Source organism: Nicotiana sylvestris, chromosome 2 (assembly GCF_000393655.2).
Source record: "Nicotiana sylvestris chromosome 2, ASM39365v2, whole genome shotgun sequence".
NCBI lineage: Eukaryota > Viridiplantae > Streptophyta > Magnoliopsida > Solanales > Solanaceae > Nicotiana > Nicotiana sylvestris.
In genome coordinates, this window is record NC_091058.1 from 790,977 (window position 1) to 814,060 (window position 23,084).

The 23,084-nt window shown below is 37.4% G+C and overlaps 2 protein-coding genes across 8 annotated transcripts in view; one reads left to right on the forward strand and one right to left on the reverse strand.

Annotated features, from left to right (window-relative positions):
• LOC104230262 (transportin MOS14) overlaps nt 1-8,075 on the forward strand; it is a 67,370-nt gene extending 59,295 nt beyond the window's left edge. For all 4 annotated transcript variants that reach the window (XM_070167587.1, XM_070167588.1, XM_070167590.1 and 1 more), the window contains 3 exons: nt 3,138-3,322; nt 3,718-3,834; nt 7,519-8,075. In XM_070167587.1, the coding sequence (XP_070023688.1) occupies nt 3,138-3,322; nt 3,718-3,834; nt 7,519-7,743 (527 nt within the window). In that variant the 3' untranslated portion in view covers nt 7,744-8,075. The remainder of the gene's footprint in view (nt 1-3,137; nt 3,323-3,717; nt 3,835-7,518) is intronic.
• A 961-nt stretch (nt 8,076-9,036) lies between these two features.
• LOC104230260 (probable magnesium transporter NIPA8) lies at nt 9,037-23,084 on the reverse strand. Of its 4 annotated transcripts, none has more exons than XM_009783026.2 (15): nt 22,712-23,084; nt 22,303-22,513; nt 20,133-20,220; nt 19,990-20,051; nt 16,586-16,671; nt 16,095-16,168; nt 15,371-15,473; nt 11,814-11,942; nt 11,632-11,731; nt 11,400-11,519; nt 10,426-10,516; nt 10,284-10,347; nt 10,067-10,163; nt 9,776-9,989; nt 9,037-9,441 (listed from the first exon to the last, which is right to left on the reverse strand). In XM_009783026.2, exons 2-15 carry the CDS (start codon nt 22,393-22,395, stop codon nt 9,374-9,376), a joined length of 1,389 nt encoding a protein of 462 aa, XP_009781328.1. In that variant the 5' UTR covers nt 22,396-22,513; nt 22,712-23,084; the 3' UTR covers nt 9,037-9,373. The 4 variants fall into 4 exon arrangements, with proteins under 4 accessions (XP_009781328.1, XP_009781329.1, XP_009781331.1 ...); XM_009783027.2 differs by having other exon boundaries at nt 9,719-9,989; XM_009783029.2 differs by lacking the exon at nt 22,712-23,084 and having other exon boundaries at nt 20,133-20,248.

The following is a 23,084-nucleotide window of genomic DNA, read 5'->3' on the forward strand; positions in this document are numbered from 1 at the left end:
ATGGACCTTGTTTTTTTTGTTTCACTTTTTGCTTTTAAAAACATTGATCTTGTGAAACCCTTGGACTTTGGTCTAGTAGTAAGAGCGCAGCTTGTGATGTGTGGGTTAGGCACATCTCACTGGTTCGAAACCTGCCGCAGATAAATGTCCGGTTCATAAGCGGACAGGTTAGAGGACGGGCTATTATCCATTGAGTTTCGGACTGTGCGTCACTGACCCTTGAGGACTTTCACCTTAAGTAAACAGTGATATTCGAATATTTTTATTTAATTATAGAGTGTTAACTTACCTTATTAGCGTAGAATCTATTTTCACAAATTAGCTTTCACTACCGGTAGGCGATCAGTGTATGTTGCCGCCGCCTGGCTAATATGTTCTTTTCTTTTTTACTCATCTCTTCAGCAATACTCATAGCGACCGTTCCTGCTTATTTTAGTTTATCATATTATTGTAATAGAATATCAAGGGGTGGCCCTTCCTCAAGGTAGATGAACCTTTATCTGACAAAGTAATAATTTTGTTAATATTGTCAAAACATATCAGTATAAAAATGTCATAAAAAGTAGAGAACTTATACAAACATAATGCCTTTTTTCTAATAAAGTAATAATTTTGATATGGTTGTGGGAAATTCTCAGTGTACAAATGTCATAAAAAGTAGAGAACTTAACAATAAACTTTAAAAAATGAAAAAGCAAATAATATAAAATGCTCCCGGGCACTTTTCCTGAGAACTTTCTCTTTCCTACTTCTTAGGATTGTAGAACTACCTTTTCCGGTGTCTCCCTACCGGAATTCCTTCCTTTCGTTCTGAAACCCAGTTTTCACCCACTGTGTTTACTGATTAAACCATCTTCTCTTTCACTACTTAGCCAAGCTGCTACTATAGATCTCATGGAGGAAAATAGAATTTACTTCAATGTGGGTTTTAAGTCTTTTGACATCACCGGGTGGGCTTCAAACAAAGACGTATGGTATGACTGGGTGGAAAGAAGCCGCAATATGATGAGACGCTCAACATTAAGCAGAAAGATTATGGAATGGATCTGCAACATCCTTAAAGAGGCCTCGAAAGATCAGAGGAATATGGTTAGGGGATGGAAAACCAAGGAGCACCTAACAGAATATTTCTGCACTAGGAAGGACAACAATGGTGGAAGATATATGAGTATTTTGTCTCTTCTGGGAGATGAGAGGTCGGTTATAATAATTCCTGAATTAGCTTTAAATGCGGGGTGGAGTGACATAGCCTCCCAGAACTACTGATGAGAACTACTCCTATGCCAAAGCATTACGAGAGAGTAAATGGCAGTCAAACTTTCTCGGAGAATTAGCTATCACTACAGTCAAAGGAGATATTGTTATCTCGGAGCTAGCTGGCATGAAGGATACTGGTCTGCTAAAAAGGTGCATAATGAATTTCCTTGTCTCAACCCCCTTGAGTAACCAAAAAATCTACTATGCATGTCATTCACAAATATCAAGCATATGACTGTAGATATGCAAAATCGTATCCATTTCTCCTCTGTCCTCGAAGCCCATACTCAGCATAATGAAGTCCAGGAATCCCAGTTGATATGATCCTATGCTTTCTTAACATCTAGCTTGCACAACAAACCCATTTCTCCTAGCTTCCTTCTAAACACTTCCTTATTCCACACACTTATCTCCCCTATCAACAATTTCAATATCTTGGTGAGGAGCTATTTATACTTGCTTGTAACCAGATAACCATTCCACCATCCCGTCATCTCTCTCCAAAGTATGTTACTCTCAAACACATGATCTCGAATCCGAAGGGGGTTTTCGTAGGTCTTTTTCTGCGTCCATCGAACAAAATAGGAAAATGGTCCGCACTCAATCTGGGCAAAGGGATTTATAATACATTTGGAACCATCTCCTCCCATGTAGTAGATAACAAAAATCTGTCAAGTCTAGATCTTGATGTTGAATCCTCTGCTTTGACCCATATCGACACATGTTAATCTTTTTCTCCTTAAGTTTTCTGATATTAGAATAGACCCCTTGCTGCAAAGCATGTGAGAAAAACATACTTTTCTCGATGCTCTGAGAATCCAAACTGGTAGGTGTGGAAAACTAGTGTCCTCTCTTTTTTAGTAGCCCGTGTAAGAAGAATTTCATTGAGAATAAATCGCTTCTCATCTCTTTCCACTTCCAACTATCCCGCTTGGACTGTATGATATTCTGCTTATAGAATGATTCCATTAGGTTATAGAATGCGTATACCTCCAATCTTGTAGATTTCTCATGAATTTGCAAATTCCACAAGGTTCCTCTATCTTGAAACATGTGAACTTGATAAAAGATTGTCGTGTCCATCTTACTTGAGATGCTGAAAATGGTTGGAACAAAAATGCTTAGGCTGTCTGTCATCACCCAACCATCTATGCTTCTCTATCCAGCAATACCTTAAATCTTGAAACTTACCGATCCAAAAAAATACTTTAAATGTTGAAACTTGCTACATTAAATATGTCCGATACGATCTGCTATGAATGAGAACCGCAAGCCATAATGAAACATGGCAATAGCTTGATCAAATCCTTATGCATAATCCAAATCTTGTGAAGTCCATTTAATAGTGCACCTTAATGAAGATTAGGGCAGAAGGCTAGTAGGTAGTCGAATGTTTCTCTTTGTCTTACTCAGTTCGCTAGCATTAGTGTTAGTATGATATCCTTTTATTCATAGATTGTTATTACTAACTAGAGTTTAACTGTTTTCTTGGCTTCAGTCTTATTTTTATCTTGTTGTTATTCCTACTTATTGCCATTACTTTTTTCATCCGTTCTCCAGCCGAGGGTCTATTGGAAACAGCCTCTCTGCCCTTCCAGGGTAGGGGTAAGGCTGCGTACATCTTACCCTCCTCAGACCCCACTTGTGGGAAATTACTGGGGTTTTGTTTGTTGTTGTTGTTGTTGTTGTTCTTACATGAAATATGTACTACTTGTGCAACTATAATTTGTTATGGCTGTTGAAGACCATTTTTAAGTCCTTGGTCTGTTCATGATATCGAAGTTCTCTTCTGATTCTGACCTTAGTAAAGTACGGTTTACATCTGATGATGTGTTATTCAACTCTTAATGAGAAACTCTTAACTTGATATTGTGCTTCAGGTTTCCTGGAGACAGGCTTAAATGCTTTGGTTGAATCCCTTGCACATGGTTCTGAACTGGAAAGCATAGTTGGTATTTCTGATAGTTCAATTGATTCTATGGCAATACAAGTCATATCTCACAGTGGTGACGGCCTCGTGTCAAACCTAATGTATGCTTTACTTGGCGTTTCTGCGATGTCAAGGGTAAATTGAATTAGCTCATGTCTTTTCCTCAAGATACTATAGAAAGAAGTGCTAGCAATCAAGTTTGGTGCAGGTTGTTTTGTATCTAGAGTATTTATTTTGCAAGTGTGTTGTAGGCTGCTAGAGTCTTATTTTTTAATTAATCTTTAGCTGTCATATATGCAATTGAAACTTTATTAGTATTGAAACAATTTTGCTAGAATCGGATCCTTTCTTAATTCTTACTAGGAAATATTATCATGACGATCGAGTAGCTCAGTATTATTGGTGGAGCATTCCAAGCCATTTTGAAAAAAAAGCAGGAGTGATGAACAACTTTCCTTCGAATGCTACAGTAGGATGATTCTGGAGATCTGTATGGTCTTTTTTGCTGACACTATTGTTTCCCTCAACAGGTTCACAAGTCTGCAACCCTTTTGCAGCAATTGGCTGCTATGTGCAGTTTAAGTGAAAGAACCACCTGGAAGGCTCATCTTTGCTGGGATTCCTTACATGGATGGCTTCATTCTGCAGTCAGTCCCCTCTCTCTCTCTCTCCCCCTCCCCCCCCCCCCCTCTTTCTCTCGAAGTGCCTTCTCATTTATTTTGTCAAAACTGATCCTGCTGTTAATCACTCAATAAATTGTTTCTTCTACAATAATTGAGACATTGATCTTCTGCACACTTCCTTGAAGGAAGGAAGCTTGTTATTCTGGCAGCACTTATATGGGCTATTGAAATGGTCCACTTTTGTTACTTTTATAATTTATGCATATTTTACATGTTAGCTTTATTCTGTGTGCCAGTCTGTCGCTTAAAATTGATCCTGCTGTTCATGCACTCAATAAATTGCTTTTCTTCTACAATAATTGAGACATTGATCTTCAGTAAACTTCCTTGAAGGAAGCAACAAAAACAAACCCAGTATAGTCCCACGGGTGGGGTCTGGAGAGGGTAGTATGTACGTAAACCTTACCCCTACCTTGAGGGTAGAGAGGTTGTTTCCGGTAGACCCCCGGCTCAAGGAAAAAAAAAGCAGTAACAACCAACAATACCATCAGCAAACTAATAAGAAAACAAGCAGTAACAACAACAAGATAATAAGGAGACAAGCAGTATCAACAACAAGATAATAAGAAAAAATGTAGTAATAAAGATTATCAATAACCGAATACAAGGCTAACTACTAATACTACCAGTATGGGGAAGACACACGCTCGACTACCTACTAACCTTCTACCCTAATTCTCGACCTTCACACCTTCCTATCAAGAGTCATGTCCTCAGTGAGCTGGAGCAACGCCAAGTGTTGCCTAATTACCTCTCCCTAGTACTTCTTTGGCCTACCTCTACCTCTCTTCAGACCAACCAAGGCCAACCTCTCACACCTCCTCACTCGAGCTTTTGTGCTTCTCCTCTTCACATGCCCAAACCATCTTGAAGGAAGCTTGTTATTCTGGAAGCACTTATATAAGCTAATGAAATGGTCAGCTTTTGTTAATTCTATATTTTATGCTTCTTTTTTTTAGATGGCAACATTTGTGTGTATTAATATATAACAGTACATAGGTTGTACTGAAACCATATGTACAAAAGAACAAAAGGAAAGACTAACTGATCTACAATCCTAGCAGTATTTTAAAACTTCTAGGATTGATACAGTATCTTCTGGCGACTTTTATTTACACGAAAAATAAAAAAGAACACAATTCAGTTTGATCTTCTACACACCTAGAGTTCCTCTCCTTCCAGATTGTCCACCGTATACATGCAGGGACAGTCCTCCATCTATCTCTGTTTCCAGCTCCAGTTCCAGCTTCATCCCAACTAGTAAGCACTTCAGTAATCTTAGAGGGCATTGTCAAGGAGATACCTCTGAGATTAATAAATATCTTCCATAGTTGATCTGTAATCCTGTAGTGTAAAGCACCTAGAGAGTAATCTTAGAGCTGTTTCCCCACATAGAAAGCACCTAGAGCACAGTGGGATCCCTCTCTTTATGAGATTATCCTGGGTCAGAACTGCCTCCTTTGCTAGTAACCAAGTGAAACAAGATACCTTGTAAGGTATCTTGACTTTCCAGATATGCTTCCATGGCTAATTAGTAATCTGTAGATTAGTGTGATTAAGAATCTTGTATGCAACATTCACCTTATTGATGCCTGTGTTGTGGCCCTTCCACCACAGTGAATCCATTCCATTCCGAAGGCCTTTGAAGACTTCCAGTTGCTTGTACAACTCTGTCAATCTAGTCAGTTCCCAATCATTTAGCATTCTTCTTCTAAGTATCAGATCCCAACCTTGAGGAGACCACATTTCAGATAGTCTTTTGTTGGTGTTGAGTTAAGCCATACATATCAGGGAAGAGTTCCATCAAACTTCCAGATCCCAGCCAGTTGTCCTTCCAGAAGGAGGTTTTGGTGTCATTTTTCACTTTGATGTAGGATTGGCCTTCGTTGTAGGCCAAAGTGTTCTAATAGATCTCCATAAGCTGACCCCATATGTTGTGTTGACTTCTTTTATACCCAATTGTTTTCTTCTCCATATTTAGCTTTAATGACATTACTCCAGAAGGTTTGAGGTTCTTGAGAGAATCTTCATAACCACTTCATCTTAAGGGCCTTGCTTTGATTCTTCAAATTTCGGATGCCTAGCCCACCTTTGTCTTTGCCAATAATGAGAGATTTCCATTTCACTAAATGGAACACCCTTTTTTCTTTGTTTCCTTGCCCGAAAAAAAATCTTCTAAGTCTATCCAGTCTTTGAATGACACTTTCAGGGATGGGAAAAAGTGACATCATATATGTAGGAAGTGAGTCAAGTATTAAATTGATCAAAATCAGTCTTCCTCAGTGTTTTGGAAAGCGTTAAGCGCAAAAAAGCAACGAGGCCTCGCTTCACAGGAGCGCGAAGCGAAGCGAAGTGCTTTTTTCATGTGAAGCGCAATTTAACACATAAATAAAATAAAAAAAATAGGCATAGATAAATGGCTAAGACTCATTAAAAATAACATATTAAGCAAATGGCTTGATGCCATTGAATAATCAAATTAAATTTACTACAATCAACAACCAAAAAAAATAACAATTAATTCACTGATAAATTGCAGAAAACAGTAAACAGAGCATAAATTGCAGAAAACAGAGCATACAACAGCATAAAACAGAGCACTTTTAATAACAGAAGAAGAAGAAGAAGTCATTTAAGGCACAAAATGAGCGCTTAAAAAGTGAAAAAAATCAGAATAAGAATAACAGAAGAAGAAGAAGAAGAAGAACAGAAGAAGAAGAAGAAGAAGAAGAAGAAGTTGAAGAAACTTACCGAGATCTGGAGAAGAAGTCGTTGGAGCAGCAGTGGTCGTCGCTGGAGTTCGCTGGAGAAGAAGTCGCGTATGTTGTTTGTTCACAGATGGTTTATTTGCCAAAAAAATTTAAAAAAAAAAAACTAGCCGATGCCTTCTGCTCGCTTAAGCACGCTTTTTCTAACGGCTTGCTTCTCGCTTAAGCGAGAAAAGCGCACGCTTTTTGAATGTGAGTCGCCTTTTTAGCAGAAAAGCGCTAACCCTGCGTCTCGCCTCGCTGGTCTTCCTCCCATAGATAGATAGTGTGCTTTCCATCTGGTTAACTTCTTTTCACATTTTTCAATGATTGTGTTCCATATCTCCTTGGACTTAGACTTAGCACCTAGAGGCATGCCAAGATAGATAGCAGAAAAGGATCCTCGTACATCTCCCAGTATTAGTAACAGTTGCTCCATCTCAGGTACTACATTAATTGGAAAAAGGTGGCTCTTTTTCCAATTGATGTGGAGTCCTGAGATACCTTCAAACAAAACCTGGATAATCCTCAAATATCTCAACTGCTCCTCTTTTGCATCACAAAAAATTAGGGTGTCATCAGCATATTGAAGATGTGTAATCTCCAGGTTGTTGTTTCCAATTCTTGCTACCTCAAAGCCTTTAATTCATCCATTAATTTTTGCAGTTTTGGCCATATTGTTCAGACCTTCCATAACTATTATGGTATTTTACATATTAGCTTTATTCTGTATGCTGTCTGTCACTTATTTTAACTTCATTAGTAGGTTAATTTTTTTCCTTCTCCAGATATATTGTATTATTTCCAGCTACTACAGTAAGTTCGGAGAATTGCATTGAAATATTCGTTTTTGAAAAGTTGTATCAAGACATTCTTTTGTGTGATCATAATCGTTTTCCAGGTACAGAGTTTACCAGCTGAGTACCTAAAGCAGGGGGAAGTAGAGTCTTTGGTTCCTCTTTGGATGAAGGCACTTGCTGCTGCTGCTTCAGACTATATTGAGAGCAGACGTAATGTTGGGGGAACAAGTGATTATGGGCATATGCAAGGTAAAGGGGGGAGAATTCTGAAGCGTTTAGTCAGAGAATTTGCTGATGGACATCGCAATTCACCAAATTTTACTTGAAAGTTGAGCAATTGCCTCAATGGTATTGAAACTGCGGCACCGTCATTCTATATAAGTTGAGTTTTGTCCTGGAATGCAGCCATCTTCCTTCTCGATGAGTCTCAAAGTCCGTGGAAAATTTATGCATTCTTTGTACCAATGTACAGTATCCCCAATTTTGTACTATAGAGATTAATTCTGTAATATACAACATATCAACAAGGCACTGATGGCCCATTTATGGTAATTGGTAAGTAGGGTAAAAGAATCATAAAAGGAGAAATAAAATGGAGGATAACAATTATTCCACAAATTTTACTTTCCAAAGTCAACTATTTGGTTTTAAGACTTTCTTATCTAATGTCTGAATTTGCACTAAAGGATCCACCTTTTTAAGGGTGTATTGGTGAGAGGAGAGAGTAAAGGGCTGGCTTAGGGTAAAATTTTGTCCAGTTTAATTTTACTGTCTAGAACAATTGGTATGCATTAAGAAATCTTTTTTTCTTGGTTATAATTCATAATCTAGCCATCAGGTGTTAATATTGTATATGCCAATGTACTGGAGAGCTAATGAATTGTGCATCTGTAAAAAATTTCCTATGACTTCCCTTTTTTTACTTGTTCAATTTTTATTAAATCAAACTCTAGAAAGCCAATGAATGTGAAGATAATCCGCTACGCAAAAGTTAACAATGTAGAGAGTATGATTTTTTCCGACTGTTAGCAATTTGACAAAAGAAAATGAACTGCAAGTCTGCAACCAACAATTTATCGGCCCTGTAACATTTTGGTTTGTCAGTACATAATTAGATAAGGTAAGCTTTGAAGCTGGTCGTTCTACAAGTGGCAAAATGGATTAAAAAAGTAGTTTCCCTCCGTATTATCTATTAAAAATGGGTTGGATAATGAAGTTTTTAAAAAGTGAGAAAAATATGGATAGCTAATGAGTTCAACTTTTATATTTGCAAAGGCTCAAACTGGGGGTTCTTCAAATTTGAGAGATTAAAAATTCTCCCAAAACTGATCATATTCAAGAAGCCATGAACATCCATATTATTCGTCGGTCAATCCATTTCCGTATCAAATACAAGTCAGATCAGATATTTTATCCGTTTTACATTATTTTCAACTCACCCATATCTAACCCGACCCGACCGTTTGTCACCTCTAAACTTCTACTATACTGCGTTAGCTGGAGGACTACAGTGTTTGATTAAAATACAGATAGTAGTATTAAAATGATATAATAATTTAGAAAAGATTGAACTTTGATTTCTAAAAGGTTCACATGAACAATTTTAAAGGAAAAAAATATTTTAGGCAGAGAAAAAGGTTCATTTAATATAAATGTGGGCGGTGCCTAGTGAACTACCAAAGTCACATCTGAACTTGCTACTATTTTTCCGTACAACACGCATATAAATAAATGTAATTCTAGACAAGCAGTTTTGTGTTTTTATTAATTGTCCCACCCCACTCCTACCAATTAATCGAAATTCTTGACCTTAGTATATCTAGAGTTCATATTTCTAAAAGAATCATCTCTTTTAAGGGTTATGCAGTTGATCAGGTGGCAGCCAGAATCACATGCACCAGACAGGAAACCAAAACATTATTTACACTAGAAAAACAATCACACTATCTCAAACTATCAACTGCCAGCAGCTAGTGCAGAAGTATCCAAATCTTGCCTCACAGTCCAGCGTAGTTTGTCGTAAACTACAAAAAACAATTTATAAGATTATCATTAGTTGCCTCTATTAAAAAAATGAAAGAGAAATGAACACTCTAACGCAGTGCTTTCGTCAACATACTATAATCCCCTTCCAAATCAGGCTACTAGCTCTACCTCTAACATATTTGTTGTTCCCCTCCCCAACCCAACCCAGCGCCTTGCTGCCTTATATTGGACTACGAGTGGAATTAAGCATACACAAAATAAGTGGGATGTAAAGACACTCTTGAATATTCTCCATAAAGGCAAAGAAATAACCACCATTGTCATGTCGGTCTCTACAAATCAATGCCACGCTCTCCTAGTCCAAGTTGATACCTTGGGGCAGCATTGCAGTTGTCTCCAGGATTGTCTCACCGTCCTCATCAACTGCAAATTTGCTCCAACCTGGGCCTCGAGCAGATAATAATTTAGCCCGATCAAGACCACCTCCTCGGAAGCCTGTTATTTTCGACGAGACCATGGGCATCACCAGCACTGAAGATGCATGAAGCGAGTCTTCCCCGAAGCCTAGTGATACTGAACATGCAGCCTGCAGGAAGTATACCCTTTAGATTTGTAAGCATGAAATCTCCTTCGTGGAATAGGGAATACAAACAAACACAGAACCTTTGCCTTGACAATCATATTAGCAGTTTTCATCAGCATAACTCGTCCAAATGATCTTATATCCTTAATTTGGGAGTCTTCAGATTGCATGAACAGCCTGGCATGTGCACATTTACCAATAGAAAAGGCAGCAATTAGGAAATAAAGGTCATATTGCTAAGCACTTTTAACCATTAGGAATTAAAGACAACGTCTGCCAAATAAGGTCACTACATACCTCTCCTCATCCTGCGAAGAATTTGAAGTTTTTGAAACTAAAGAACCATCCTTCAATTCACCTCCTGCAGATATTACTGTTCAGTCTTTCATGCCCTAGGCACATTTTATTACCGAGAACCTGAGATCAAAAGTAGCAATACCTTTTGACTCATCTGGTGCTAGCAAAGAAATGCCCACAAACACAGAAATCATTCCAAGAATGAACATTGTTGTTCTTAAAGCATCAAATACCTGTGTAAATTCAAAATGTATTAGTTTTTCGTCTGTAAACTCACTTGAAAAGTTCAATGTTGAAACAACTTCTTATAAATATGAGAAAGGTTTAGAATCCAAATAATTGTGTAATTAGAACTGTGGTCTTATTTTTTTTTATAACCAGAACTGTGGTCTTATTATAGGAGGAAATCTATTGCACCGAAAAAGCAAAAAGTAAGATGTAGCAGCTAGATCAAGCGCAAAGGCAGAATACCAAGTAATGGCTTAGGCTACATGTGAGCTTATGTCGCTAAAGCAACTTCTTAAAGAGTTGAGGCGTGGAGGAGATGCACCAACTCAATTGATCTGTGACAATCAAGCTGCAATACACATTGCTCTAAACCCGGTATTTCATGAGAGAACAAAGCATAGAGAAGTAAATTGTCATTCATTCGGCAAAAGTTTGAGTCAAAGGTGCACTTCGACAGCTTTTATCAAACCGAGTGAACAATTAGCAGGTATTCTGACAAAGTCACGTCGCACCACAATTTAGTGTATTAGTGGCATATTAAGACCATACAATAAAAAATTAAAAAAAAAAAAAAAGCATAAAATATGTACACTCCAACTTGACAGAGAGTTACCAATCGAGAAATTATTAGTATGGCAAGAGCTCATTCGTTGTAAATATGGGAAAGGTTTAGAATCCTTATAACTGTGTAATTAAAAATAGGAATTATTTTTCTTTCCTTTTAGGATTACTTGCAAAAACTATTTAAACTCCAACATACTTGAGAAAACAATCAAGCAATTTATTCTCAGAATCTATCCTTTTCTCATTCTTTACATTCATCTTAGAAAGGGCGAAAAAGCGAGGAGATGCACATGCCCTTCCGTACACACTGGAGAAAGAGCAAACCTGGTATTCCTGAAAGTACACAAATCCTGTACAAATGGAGAAAAAAGTCCAAGCGATTTGAAACATAGGGACGATAAGTATTGCATCAAAGAACGAAAGTCCTTCATTTAACCTTGCCATCTGCGACAATAATAAATTCGAGAACAGAATCAGTTAAAGAAACACATGTTCAAGTATTCAATATTACAACAATTGAATGACAATGCAACGAACAAGTCCATCATTCTATTACCCAAAACCCAGCTGTACTAAGAAACAACAGGAGCATGGAATACGTGAACCAGCTGTGCAATGAATAACCACTTGACATGGACAATCTTAACATGTTTGAACTACAAAACAGAAGTAACCAGGGTCAAATGTATAAGATCCAGCTCTTCCATCAGAAGGCAAAGAACCATGTATGCCACTTACAGAGACTTTGCAAACAATACTGAACATGATCCAACAGCACCTGAAACAACTGCATATGAAAATGGAAGCAGCATGCGCCAACAGGGCTTATTTTCATTCATCGGTACAGCAAGCAATAATTCTCCTCTCCTGCATGACTAACATTAGATTTGCAAGAACTACCAAGATAAGGATCCTCTTTTTCCAATATAGGTCTACAGAAAACATGACAAATCATGATTCCTTGTTTTTCAAATTTTAACATCATGCTCTGTACTGCTGAGATGCTTAGAAGGATATCCGTTTCCTGGGAGCAGACTACTCCATATTCCCTATTAATTTGTCTTCAAATTCTCAGTTGTCTCAAATAATTCCAATTAACTAACAGAGAAGCTTTTTTCTCAAGGTGGAAATCAGGGCAAGCAAAGCATTGGATGAACTCCTCCTATTTGAACAAGCTACCTAAGGATGAATGCAAACCCAGGAGGAAAAAACTCAAATTATGAACTTTAAAGTGGAAATCCAGCAGTCTCATGGAGACAAAAATCTAGGTATTTGTGGTTGAAGGATGGTGACAAAAACACCAAATTCTTTCAGAAGATATTAACATTGAGAAATTATTGGTGGGGGAGTAGATTATTGAAGATAAAGAACTCATCAAGGAAGAAATTCTCAACTTCTATCAGAATCTTCATTCAGGATGAAAGCTGGAGACCTACAGCCACTTTTAAAGGGATGGGATGTTTAGCAGTAGAAGAAAGGGAGGATCTAGAGACAGACTTTGGTGAGGAAGAAGTGCTAGTTGCTATCAACTCATGTACTCCTGATAAAGCTTGCGGACCTAATGGTTTTACAATGGCATTTTATCATAAGAATTGGGACATAGTCAAATATGAGGTGCTTGGAGCCCTCAATCACTTTCATCACAACTGTCACATGGTAAAGTCCTTCAATGCTTCATTCATTGCCCTCGCTCCAAAAAGAAAGGGAGCCAGCACTCAGTGACTACATACCTATCACCTATCAGCCTTATTGTCAGTTTCTACAAAATCACAGATAAGGTGCTGGCTGAAAGACGGAAGGATAATTAGAAAACTGGTTTCAGGTTCAGGGTACCAAAATGATTGTATTAAAGGCAGGCAAATCATAGATGCTACTCATTGCTAATGAAGTCCTGAATTGGAAGGAGAAAAATGGGGAAGCAAGTCTCCTATTCAAGTTTGACATTGAAAAAGACTTTGACAAGCTAAATTGGGCATTCTTAATCTCAATACTCAGGAAGATGGGCTTTGGGTAAAAGTGGATTAGATGGATAAGATACAACATGTATAGTCAAGTATTCTATCCTTATGAACAGAAGTCCAGTAGGTTTCTTTTTTCCTATGAGAGCAATCAAACAGGCGATCCTCTTTCATCTTTCCTCTTCATCCTTGATATGGAGGGGCTTAGCTGTATGCTAGAAAAATCCAAGCAGATACTGTGGCCCGAGGGTTTCAGGATAGGAAATAGTTGTGTTAACTCTGTGTCTATCTCACATCTACTCTTGCAGATGACACATTTTTTATATGGTGCTGAAAAAACCTAAGTTCTATACCTAAACCTCACCCTCATGATTTTAGAAGCAATGTCTGGTCTCCATATTACATGCTGAAAAGTGTAATTTACCCTCTTAATATGGTACCTGATCTAGTGGAGTTGGTTATCATGTGCTGCAATGTTGGTTGCTTTCCATCCACTTATTTGGACCTTCCTTTGAGTGTCAAACACAAGTCGACTGAAATATGGAATAGGGTTGTAGAAAATTTGGGGGAAAACTTACTACATGGCAAAAACAGTATCTCTCATTAGGAGGAAGGATCAACAGTGTATGTCTCTTCCCTTCCCCCCCCCCCCGCCAAAGTCTTAAAGCAGCTTGACAAAATTAGAAGTACTTTTTTATGGGAAAGCGACAGTTAAGCACACAAATTACACCTGGTGAAGTGATCCAAAGTCACTCTCCCTAAAGCTTTTGGTGGCCTCAGTATCAAAGATCTTGCTATACATGGTAAGTGGCTAAGTGCATGCTTATGAAGTGGCACTGGAGGTTTAATCAAGGGTCTACGGGAGGAGGTAACTATGGCTAAACATCGCAGTAGCACTCACTGGTGTACCAAACCAACCAGACTAGCGCATGGAACTGGATTGTGGAAGACCATAAATAAACTATGGGGGGAATTCTTCACGAACACTCACTTTGAGGTAGGGGGATGGGAATCACATTAGATTTTGGTTAGACAAATGGATAGGAGATTCCACACTGAAGAAAGCTTTCCAAACCTACTCAGCATAGCCAGATACCAAAACTCTTCTATTTCTCAGCACAGAGATGGTAACTCCTGGAACTTAACCTAAGGAAGAACTTACACGAGTAGGAAATAGAAGATCTCTCGACTTTGCATAAAAATCTGGAGAATTGCAACATTGATAATCAGGTTGGAGACAGTTTGAAATGGAGTTACAGCAGTATTTACACAGTCAACAGCAGGCTACATTTGAGCTTTAATAAGATGATGGTCAATCTATGGCACTGGAAATTAGTTTGGAAAACCAAGCTCCCCCCAAAGATATCACGCTTCATTTGGACTGCGCTAAAAGGGGCATGCCTCACTCAGGACAACCTCATCAGAGGAAATTTTCAACTGGTCAATAGGATGGGACAGTCTGCCGCAATGGATGCCTTTAATGATATTTCACTCCAAAAAAAAGTCTCGTGTTACTTGGAAAATTTGTATCAGTCCAGAAATAAGCAGTTCGATTGTCGAGAGCATTGTATTTCTGAAACCAGGGAGAATCTAGAGAGAAGGGAGAGTTTCTCTTTCTAAAAACTTCTGACCAAACAGCTCCTTAGCGTCCACTTCTACATTTACCAGTATACGTGCCTCTAAATGCAACGGTGACCCTGTAATTCCTGCTAATTTTTACTCCCACTGCCCATTTTATTGGTTCTGGTTTGATTGGTTATGAAATTTAAGAATGGAACCAAATGATATGTTGTGAAGGAGAGCAATCTTTTCAGTAAAGATTATCAAAATGTAGAATATTAAACTTAGCCCCTGAAGGTATCAGCTAAGGCTCACTTTGTCTATTTAAACTAGTTTCCTGGGCACTTAACTCCATTGAACATATAAAACAACTAAGAGCAATCTCCTGTGAACCTGATTTATAAAAGTAGAAATACTCTCACTTAAGTAGTTATTTGAGTATAATTATAGCCATGAAGAATAGGAAGGGGTACATAGCAATTCTTATAGTAGTCACTTTAGCTGTGGCAGGAATAAGTATGCTTGGAGAACGAAGAACAAGTTGATGCGCAAGAGGAAGGCGGGAGAGACAACATAAGGAGCAAGCGGCACAATTTATAGCCAATGGTTTTCATTTTCACATGAAACTTACTTTGAAGGAATATATCCCAAGTACATTACTTCTAGCAGGCTAAGTTTTTAGAAGTCAGCGTAACTTGGCACATTACATAAACAATATACTATGACTTGATACTAAAAGAATGTGCAGAAATTATTGACTGTACCATCATGACTTACTTGTATATTGAATGATGTAAAGCAACAACTAAGACCAAAGTGAGACTGTAAAGAAGAAACGTAATGTTGCTGTACTTCTCAGCCAACTGCTCCGGCGTGTAAACTACAAACAAAGGAAGCTAATAAATTATAATCTGTTGGGAGCATGTAACAATCTTTTGTTCTTTTTTTTTGTTTGGTTTTTCATAAGGTAATGAAGCATATAACAATCATGCATTACAAGAAACCGGAGCATATGCTTGTACATATGCAAAGTTTGAAATATGTTAAAAAGTTACTCCCTGAATCCCATTTTATGTGACACACTTTCTTTTTAGTATGTCTTCAAGAATGACATCTTTCTATTGTTTGAAAAAATTCTTAGCATCCCCATTTACTCTGAAGTGTCCCACATTGGCTGAGGAAATGGGCTCTTCATATGATTTTGAACAATCCTCACCTCATAATCTAACTTTTCCGGTTGCGTTAAACCCGAAGATTTTCATGGCATGAGACATTTTTCTTACAAGGTAAAAAAATTTATTTATACTGGGAGCAACTCCCATATACAAGTAGTATACCAATATTGAGAGAACCTAGAAAAGATATGATACTCTACAAATATGACACTCTGTGGAAGACACCCAATCTTTTTTACAGTCATGATATAGGACAATTATAAACGACACATGGTAAAACAAAGATATAATAACAAAAACAACAATCTTCACCTTCCATCACATACCAGGTGACTGGTGGTTGCCAAAGGCTACAAGAAAGATGTTTCCAAGAACAATAAAGGCAGTAGCTACCAATACTCTGCAATGCGAAAGATATTATCAGACTGTAGCTTGTATAACAAGGATAATAATTACTCCCTCCGTTTCAATTTAGATGAGGTAGTTTGACTCGGCACGGAGTTTAAGAAGAAAAAAAGACTTTTGAAACTTGTGGTCTTAAAAGCTTAAGAGGTAAAAGCTTTGTGGGCCATGACATTTGTGTGGTTATAAAAGCTTTTCATTAAGGGTAAAATGGAGCAAATGAACAGTTTAAAGTTGAATTATTTCCAATTGCAGAAATGTGTCATTCTTTTTAGAACGGACTAATAAGGAAAAAGTGTCATCTAAATTGGAATAGAGGAAGTACTATAAATCAACAATCAATTCTCTGAATTGCAGGTAGTTTAGACTCAGATCCTTATTGATTTTGATAGAAGAAGTTTAAATGTTAGCTTACTTGATTGTCACTGTTTTGTTCAAAACAAAGTAGGCAAAGGCGATGTTTGAGACAAATTGTATAGATCCCAAAGCTGCTAGAAGTGACTGCCGAAAAGGAAATGCCACGATGATGAAGGGAAAAAACAAAAATATACATCATCAAAGAAAGGTAAACATTGCTGCTAATGCACTGATACTGTGTAAAAGCCAACAGATAATTTGTCACGCAAAGAGATGAGCAGGAGAATAACTGCAGCAGTATCAATCTTTGATCCTTCTATTGTAATCAACCTGACCAGCAAAATGTTTGATGGGCTGGGAAGGTGACCAAATCAGGGATGGGAGCGAAATATTAGCCTTGATGGTACACCCAATCCTTGTAGTCACTAGTACACCGAACAGGTTACATCCCTGTAGTCCAACTGGCTATATGCTGGTACCCAACCGCTGGACTTCTTGTAAACCTGTCAGTTAAAGAAAAAACTAAAGCCCTATTTCTGTTTAGACCAATTTCTTTTTATTCTTTTCTTTACTTTTCTAAAAGTAGCAACATAAGTACTAAGTTCACTCACGTGTGTTGAATAACGACTAAGAACTAAGAAGCTATCCATATTAAGATTTTACCATTATGCTACATCAATGTAAATTAAGTTATGCATGATTTACTTCATAGATTAGTCAAAATACAAGCAAATTGTATTGAATTGTGTGAACCACCTGATAAGTGTGATATTTTGCATAATATTTGTGGCAATTCCCCTATCAAGTATCAATTGCACTTATTCTTTAGTCGTTTTCGATTAATTTTTGGATAAATCTCATGGTTGTGTGTTTATGCATAGGAAGAAGATTAGATGAGAAGTGGTAATGAGAAAGCAAGATGGAAATAAAAAATGACGAATAGAAGAGAGAGAGAAAAAGAAGTCCAACTGAGATAAGAGTTCCAAGTACTGCAGCGACTGCGGCACCTTAACTCCCGACTGCCAAATTGAAGTGCTGAAATTGATTTGAGCTAGTGTTCAAACCGCGATGGTAATTGCGACCGCAACTCTCCTTTCTTTTTTCCTTTTTCTTTTTTACCGGTGTGACTGTGACCGCAACTTTTTAACCCTAAGCTTTAAATAGTCATCTTTTGATTCTTAAAATCTAAGCATTTGATGGAGAACAACCCTTGGGATTCCTTTCAACGCAAAGAACACAACCTTAGGAGAGTTATCTGATTGAAGACTAAGATATATTGTTTTCCCTGAATCTTATTCTTTTTATTCATATCCTTTCATGGATTTTTTTATCTATCTATGTTTTGCATTGTTCTTGAATATGAATTATAACTAACCGTCCTAGCAAGGATTGTGATGAACCACAAATGCTTTTGTTAATCTAATATGATTCTTCCACTCTTGTTATTCTTGGATGAATGTTCATTTGTTCAATCTTGCTTTGTATTTTTTCTACTAGTCTAATCAACAAGTAGGGTGTCCATAATAGGTTGAATAGGACGTTGGGACGGGAACTCAAATCAGTTCATATTGAACAACGCCAGATTAACTAATTAATTGAGCTACTTAGGTTAATTTGTGACTGAGAGTCGGAAGATATCCTTCCATCCTGCATATCCATAGAGTTAGGCTTATTACTAAAGCATTCTAACTAATCCTCCTATGCTAAATGCAGTGTTGTCAAGGGTGAAAAGCTCTAAAAAGCACTCCAGGTCTATTGGTGCTTTAAGCTCAAAGGCAACCAAAGTGTGGCCTTTAGTAAGAAAAGGCGCAATGAAGGTAAAAAATAAAAATATATATGCAATTCGAGAAAAAAGGTAATAAATTCATTCGCTTAACAATTCATATACTTATTTTCCAATTATATTTGCTTTAGTAACGATCTACTCAAGGTACAGAAGGGGAGCCTTGGAACAACGGTAAGCCGCGGAAGCAGTCATTAATGCTACGGTAGCTGTCTACTTCACACCCCTTGGGTGAGGCCCTTCCCGGGATCCTGTGTGAACGCGGGATACCTTGTGCACCGGGCTGCCCTTTCTACTCAAAATACAACTCATGGGCAATGAGGCACATGGCTTATTGCCTTGCCTACACAAAAGCGCAACTTAAGCGAGGCAAAGCTTCCTTTACTGACCTTCAGGGCTTAAGCACCTCTCGAATGAGCCTTTGACGAAAAGACTCTTCTATAATTGGCAGATTAGTGTGAGTAGTTACGTGCCCAAGGCTAGAAGATTGAAAACTACCACAATTAGGAAGAAAAGGGATTCATAACCTGAGGTTTCTATTCATGGCTTTCGTCCTAAAGTGTTATTTTCAGTTGCATAATTGGTTGTTTTAGTAGATAAAATTAGTATACTTAACGATTTCATAATAAGTGATCATTTGAACCAACAAATATTTGTGATAAACCTATTATTTACTTTCTAATTGATCTTCATCAAAAATATTTACTTTCTAATGAACTAGTTTCTCATGGGAATACTACTTGGACTCATAGTTCATTTAACTTGGCAACGACCACCTGCTAATTGTAAGGTTTTGTGGATATTATCACTACCTCATATAAAAGGTTAAACAATAAGAGGGGGATAAACTTCTATTTTTCACCCATGTGGCGGTGAGATTCAAGCCAAGTACCTGTTCTAGTACCAATTGAATTGTTTGAACAACCTCCAAGAAAAACTAGCAATAAGAGGAAACTTTTCTTTATTTTATATTCATCTTCAATAAAAAGTAAACTATGAAAATAAAATTAGGAGAAAGGCAAGAATCTATTTTATTTGTCTTATTTCTTTTAAACAAACAATTTCGAGTTAAGCACCATTTCAACCATGGGAAATCAGTTAGTAGAAATTCTGAAACAAAAAATGAAAACCAAGAAAAAGGAGGTTAAACTAAATCAAAAAACCTTTTCTTTTTAATAAGTAAATCAAAAATCATTTTTAGACAACATGAAATCATTTTCAATAGATAATACCTATGAGGCTTGTTCACCAAATATAATGTCTATCACACACCTTCACAAGCTTGTTTCAACACCTTTTATAACAGTAAAATGAAAAGGCAAGTAAAGAAAATGAAAATGCAAAGAAGTGGATGTTGAGCAAGAACACTTAATTTTATTTTGATTCTTTTTCCCCTCTTATTCTCCAGATGTTGGGCCTTTTCTGAAAGAGATTCAGTGAAAGATAAGAATTAAGGAGAAATAAGTTTGGGTAAGTTGGGTTATAGCCCAAACCTTACAAGCACTAACCCCATTAATTTACACGCCAACACAACATTGGGCAAGTTGGTTGTAATCTCTCCCTCTTCCCTCTTCCCTCTTCCCTCCCCCTATCTCAAATCTACCTACTTCCCTTGCCAAAAGTCAATATAGCCCACGAAATATGAAGACAAATTAGAACTAGAACCAATAAGTACTGACCTGAGCAGCATATCCAAATGAAATGAAATTGAGACAATTTCCTATAGCAAAGAATACAATACCTGCTTCAAAGTTCACATCATCAATACAGTAAAAGAAAAGGATCAGATACTTGTAATGGGATAAACGAAAGCAATGCTTACCAACTCTCCATGTTTGGAAGTATATAATAGGCTTCATCGTAGCTTTTACATCTGTTCCCTCATTACCCAGCACAGAGTGCTTCTCCCTCTGAAATACTTATGATTCATTAGAGCTGCTAAGAAAATACAAGTTGAGCCTCCGGTAAGGAGGATAACAAGAAAAGAAAGAAAAGAACAAAAAATATCAAAATACTGTCAGAACAATAAATCATTACTCCAACCTCTCATAACATGCAGCGGATAAATATAAAATGCATATGATCTTAGGGGATTATACTAATTCCAACCATTGAACACATGGCAGTCAAATACTAGGAGGGATATAGTTAGAAATGAAGATAATCGGGGCAAGGTATGTATGGTCTCCGCAGTGGACAAGATATGGAAAACGAGGTTGAGATAGTTCGGACATGTGAAGAGGAGATGTCAAGATACATACTCCCTCCATTTCAATTTATGTGACGTAATTTGATTAGGCACAAAGTTTAAGAAAAAAAAGACTTTTGAAACTTGTGGTCTTAAAAGCTTTACTGGGTCATTAACATTTGTACAGCTACAAAATTTTCTCACGAGTAAAATAGCTAAAATAAAAAGTTTAAGTAAAGTTATTTCCAAATATAAAAATGTATCATTCTTTTTGGAACGAACTAATAAGGAAAGTGTGTCACATAAATTGAAACGGAGTGAGTAAATTAGGTAACACGTAGATAACGTTCCGTTGGCTGATAAACTCCTTATATCCCTCTGTGATATATTACAATGGCGATTAAACAAAAGAAGCTTACTGGATAAGGGGGAAGAAGGGGGGGGGGGGGACTTTCTTGGACAGAACGACGGAAATAGGAAACAGTATATCACTCCGTATTGCTATCAATTGTTTGGTGGCAGAAAAGGAGAAGACTGGATATTCCTTGAATCCTTCATAATTAGCTAATGCTTGGTAACCAATAAAAGGCCTCTTCTTTAAAACCCAATCCCCATGAGATGGAACAATCACATGCGATAAGGTGGTTAATATGATATGGACAGATTAATTGGCCACTCTCGGGGCATCCTCCACTCCTAAGGCCTAAGCCCCTAATCGTTTGCCTCAAGAATTACTCTTGCAACCCACTTTTGGGTGATTATTGGGGAGCTCAGTAGCTCACTGAGCTCCCTGCCCTATGCCACTTAGGTACAGGTTTCGAACGCATGGGAGTCCACTCTTCTTACTTCCTGCTCGCACTTATCACCCTAAAAGTTAAAACCAAACATTCTTGCTTCATATATGTGTAATATTACCTATGGAAAGACACTGACCAGCTTCAATCACATCCTCCATCCAACCATATTGCAATCTCTAAAATCAATAAGTATTTGAGTCACTTCTTATGCAGCTATGTTATAACACCGCATAACCAAAGTGTATCACAATTCCATTTGTAGCCCAACCGTATTGAGTCACTATTATCTGCTTTAATACTCACATTTGAGATTGTTGGATAGATTAGTAAGGCTAAAAGAACATGCTCTATCCATCTCTCTCGTCCAAGTTTGTAGAGAGAAAAAAATAACGCCTAAGCAGACAATGTCATGTTAAATTCAACGTTGATGCATCATGAATACTTCTTATTGCGTCCAATCAATGTTTGTGACTAAAAGAGAAACCCATATATAGACAGGTGTAATGGGAATGGAAGTGTACAAACAAACAAGTTATTTGTATAAAGTCATCCGTCAACTCAAAACTACCATTGGGAATCCTATTTCCTTTGATTAAAAAAAAAAAGTAAAAATAGAGAGAGAAAAGAAACAATTGGAAAAGTGGATAAAGCTTAAGTTCAATGCCAACGTATTCCCTTTGGAGCAGCAAGTCTTGCATTCCAGATTTGAGCATGAAATGAAAGACTTCTTTTTTACTTTCTTATCAACAAAAAAAAGTCTTGCATATGATAAAATATGGAGGTCCCAATAATTATAATTTGACGTAGACATGGACACCATACTTGACCAAACTTAGACCTAGAGCTAATCAATTTCCTCTTTTCTAAGTTAAGCAATGACACATTTGGCTAAACTCTAAGACTACCTATACGACCATAAATTAAAAAATAGCAAAAGTAGAGCTGTGAAGGGAAAAATAAGCAAAGCACAGGGCAGGTAGTTGTGTAAGATATAGGGTAGAAAGTACCTCGTCATGACCTAATTTAAGGAGGTTGGTTCCAAAGTTAATGGCAACGCTACCAAACAAGTTGATAACCGCTCCAATTACCCACTCGCCCATGGATGGAAGAGATCAGAAATACTTGTCCACAGTGAAATGAGTACCGCTTTTGCAACTTTAGGAGCAGGAGCATCACCACGGAAGTCAATCAGATCTCTGATGGTTGGGACTTGGAAGACTATAAATAGGCAGACACGTTATCAAAGAATTCACCGAAGGTCAAAGACCAAGCAGAAGTGATAAATAAATAAAAAGAGAGAGAGATTATGAAGATCGACTGGAGATCATAATGTATAGTAATAATTTTTCGCGAAAATGATCTTCAAGTTTAGGAAAATGAAAGTGGGGTTAGATAAAGGAGCTTGAGAAAGTTTACCTTGAAATGAGCCTGCAGGTTTAAACCTATGTATTGTCTGAAATTTGAAGGAAAGCCAGAAGCTAAGCGGATCTAACAATGAACTTCATTTTTTTCTTCTTGTGGTAGTTAATATATACACATAAAGATATCAAATTTTATCTTTCTCGGACTGCAGATTTAAATCCTGTGCGGAAGGGGGGGGGGGGGGAAGAACCCTAACATGAAATTGGAAGCTCAACGGCCAAAGGAGAAAACAAATTTGATCAGGAAAACTCAAAGATGATGGCTATGAGTCTTTGGTTCTTCTTTCCTTTCTTGCGTTCCTGGCAAAGCATGAAAAGAACTCCGTGTAATAATATTATATGCTCTATTGTTTTCAAAGATAATTATT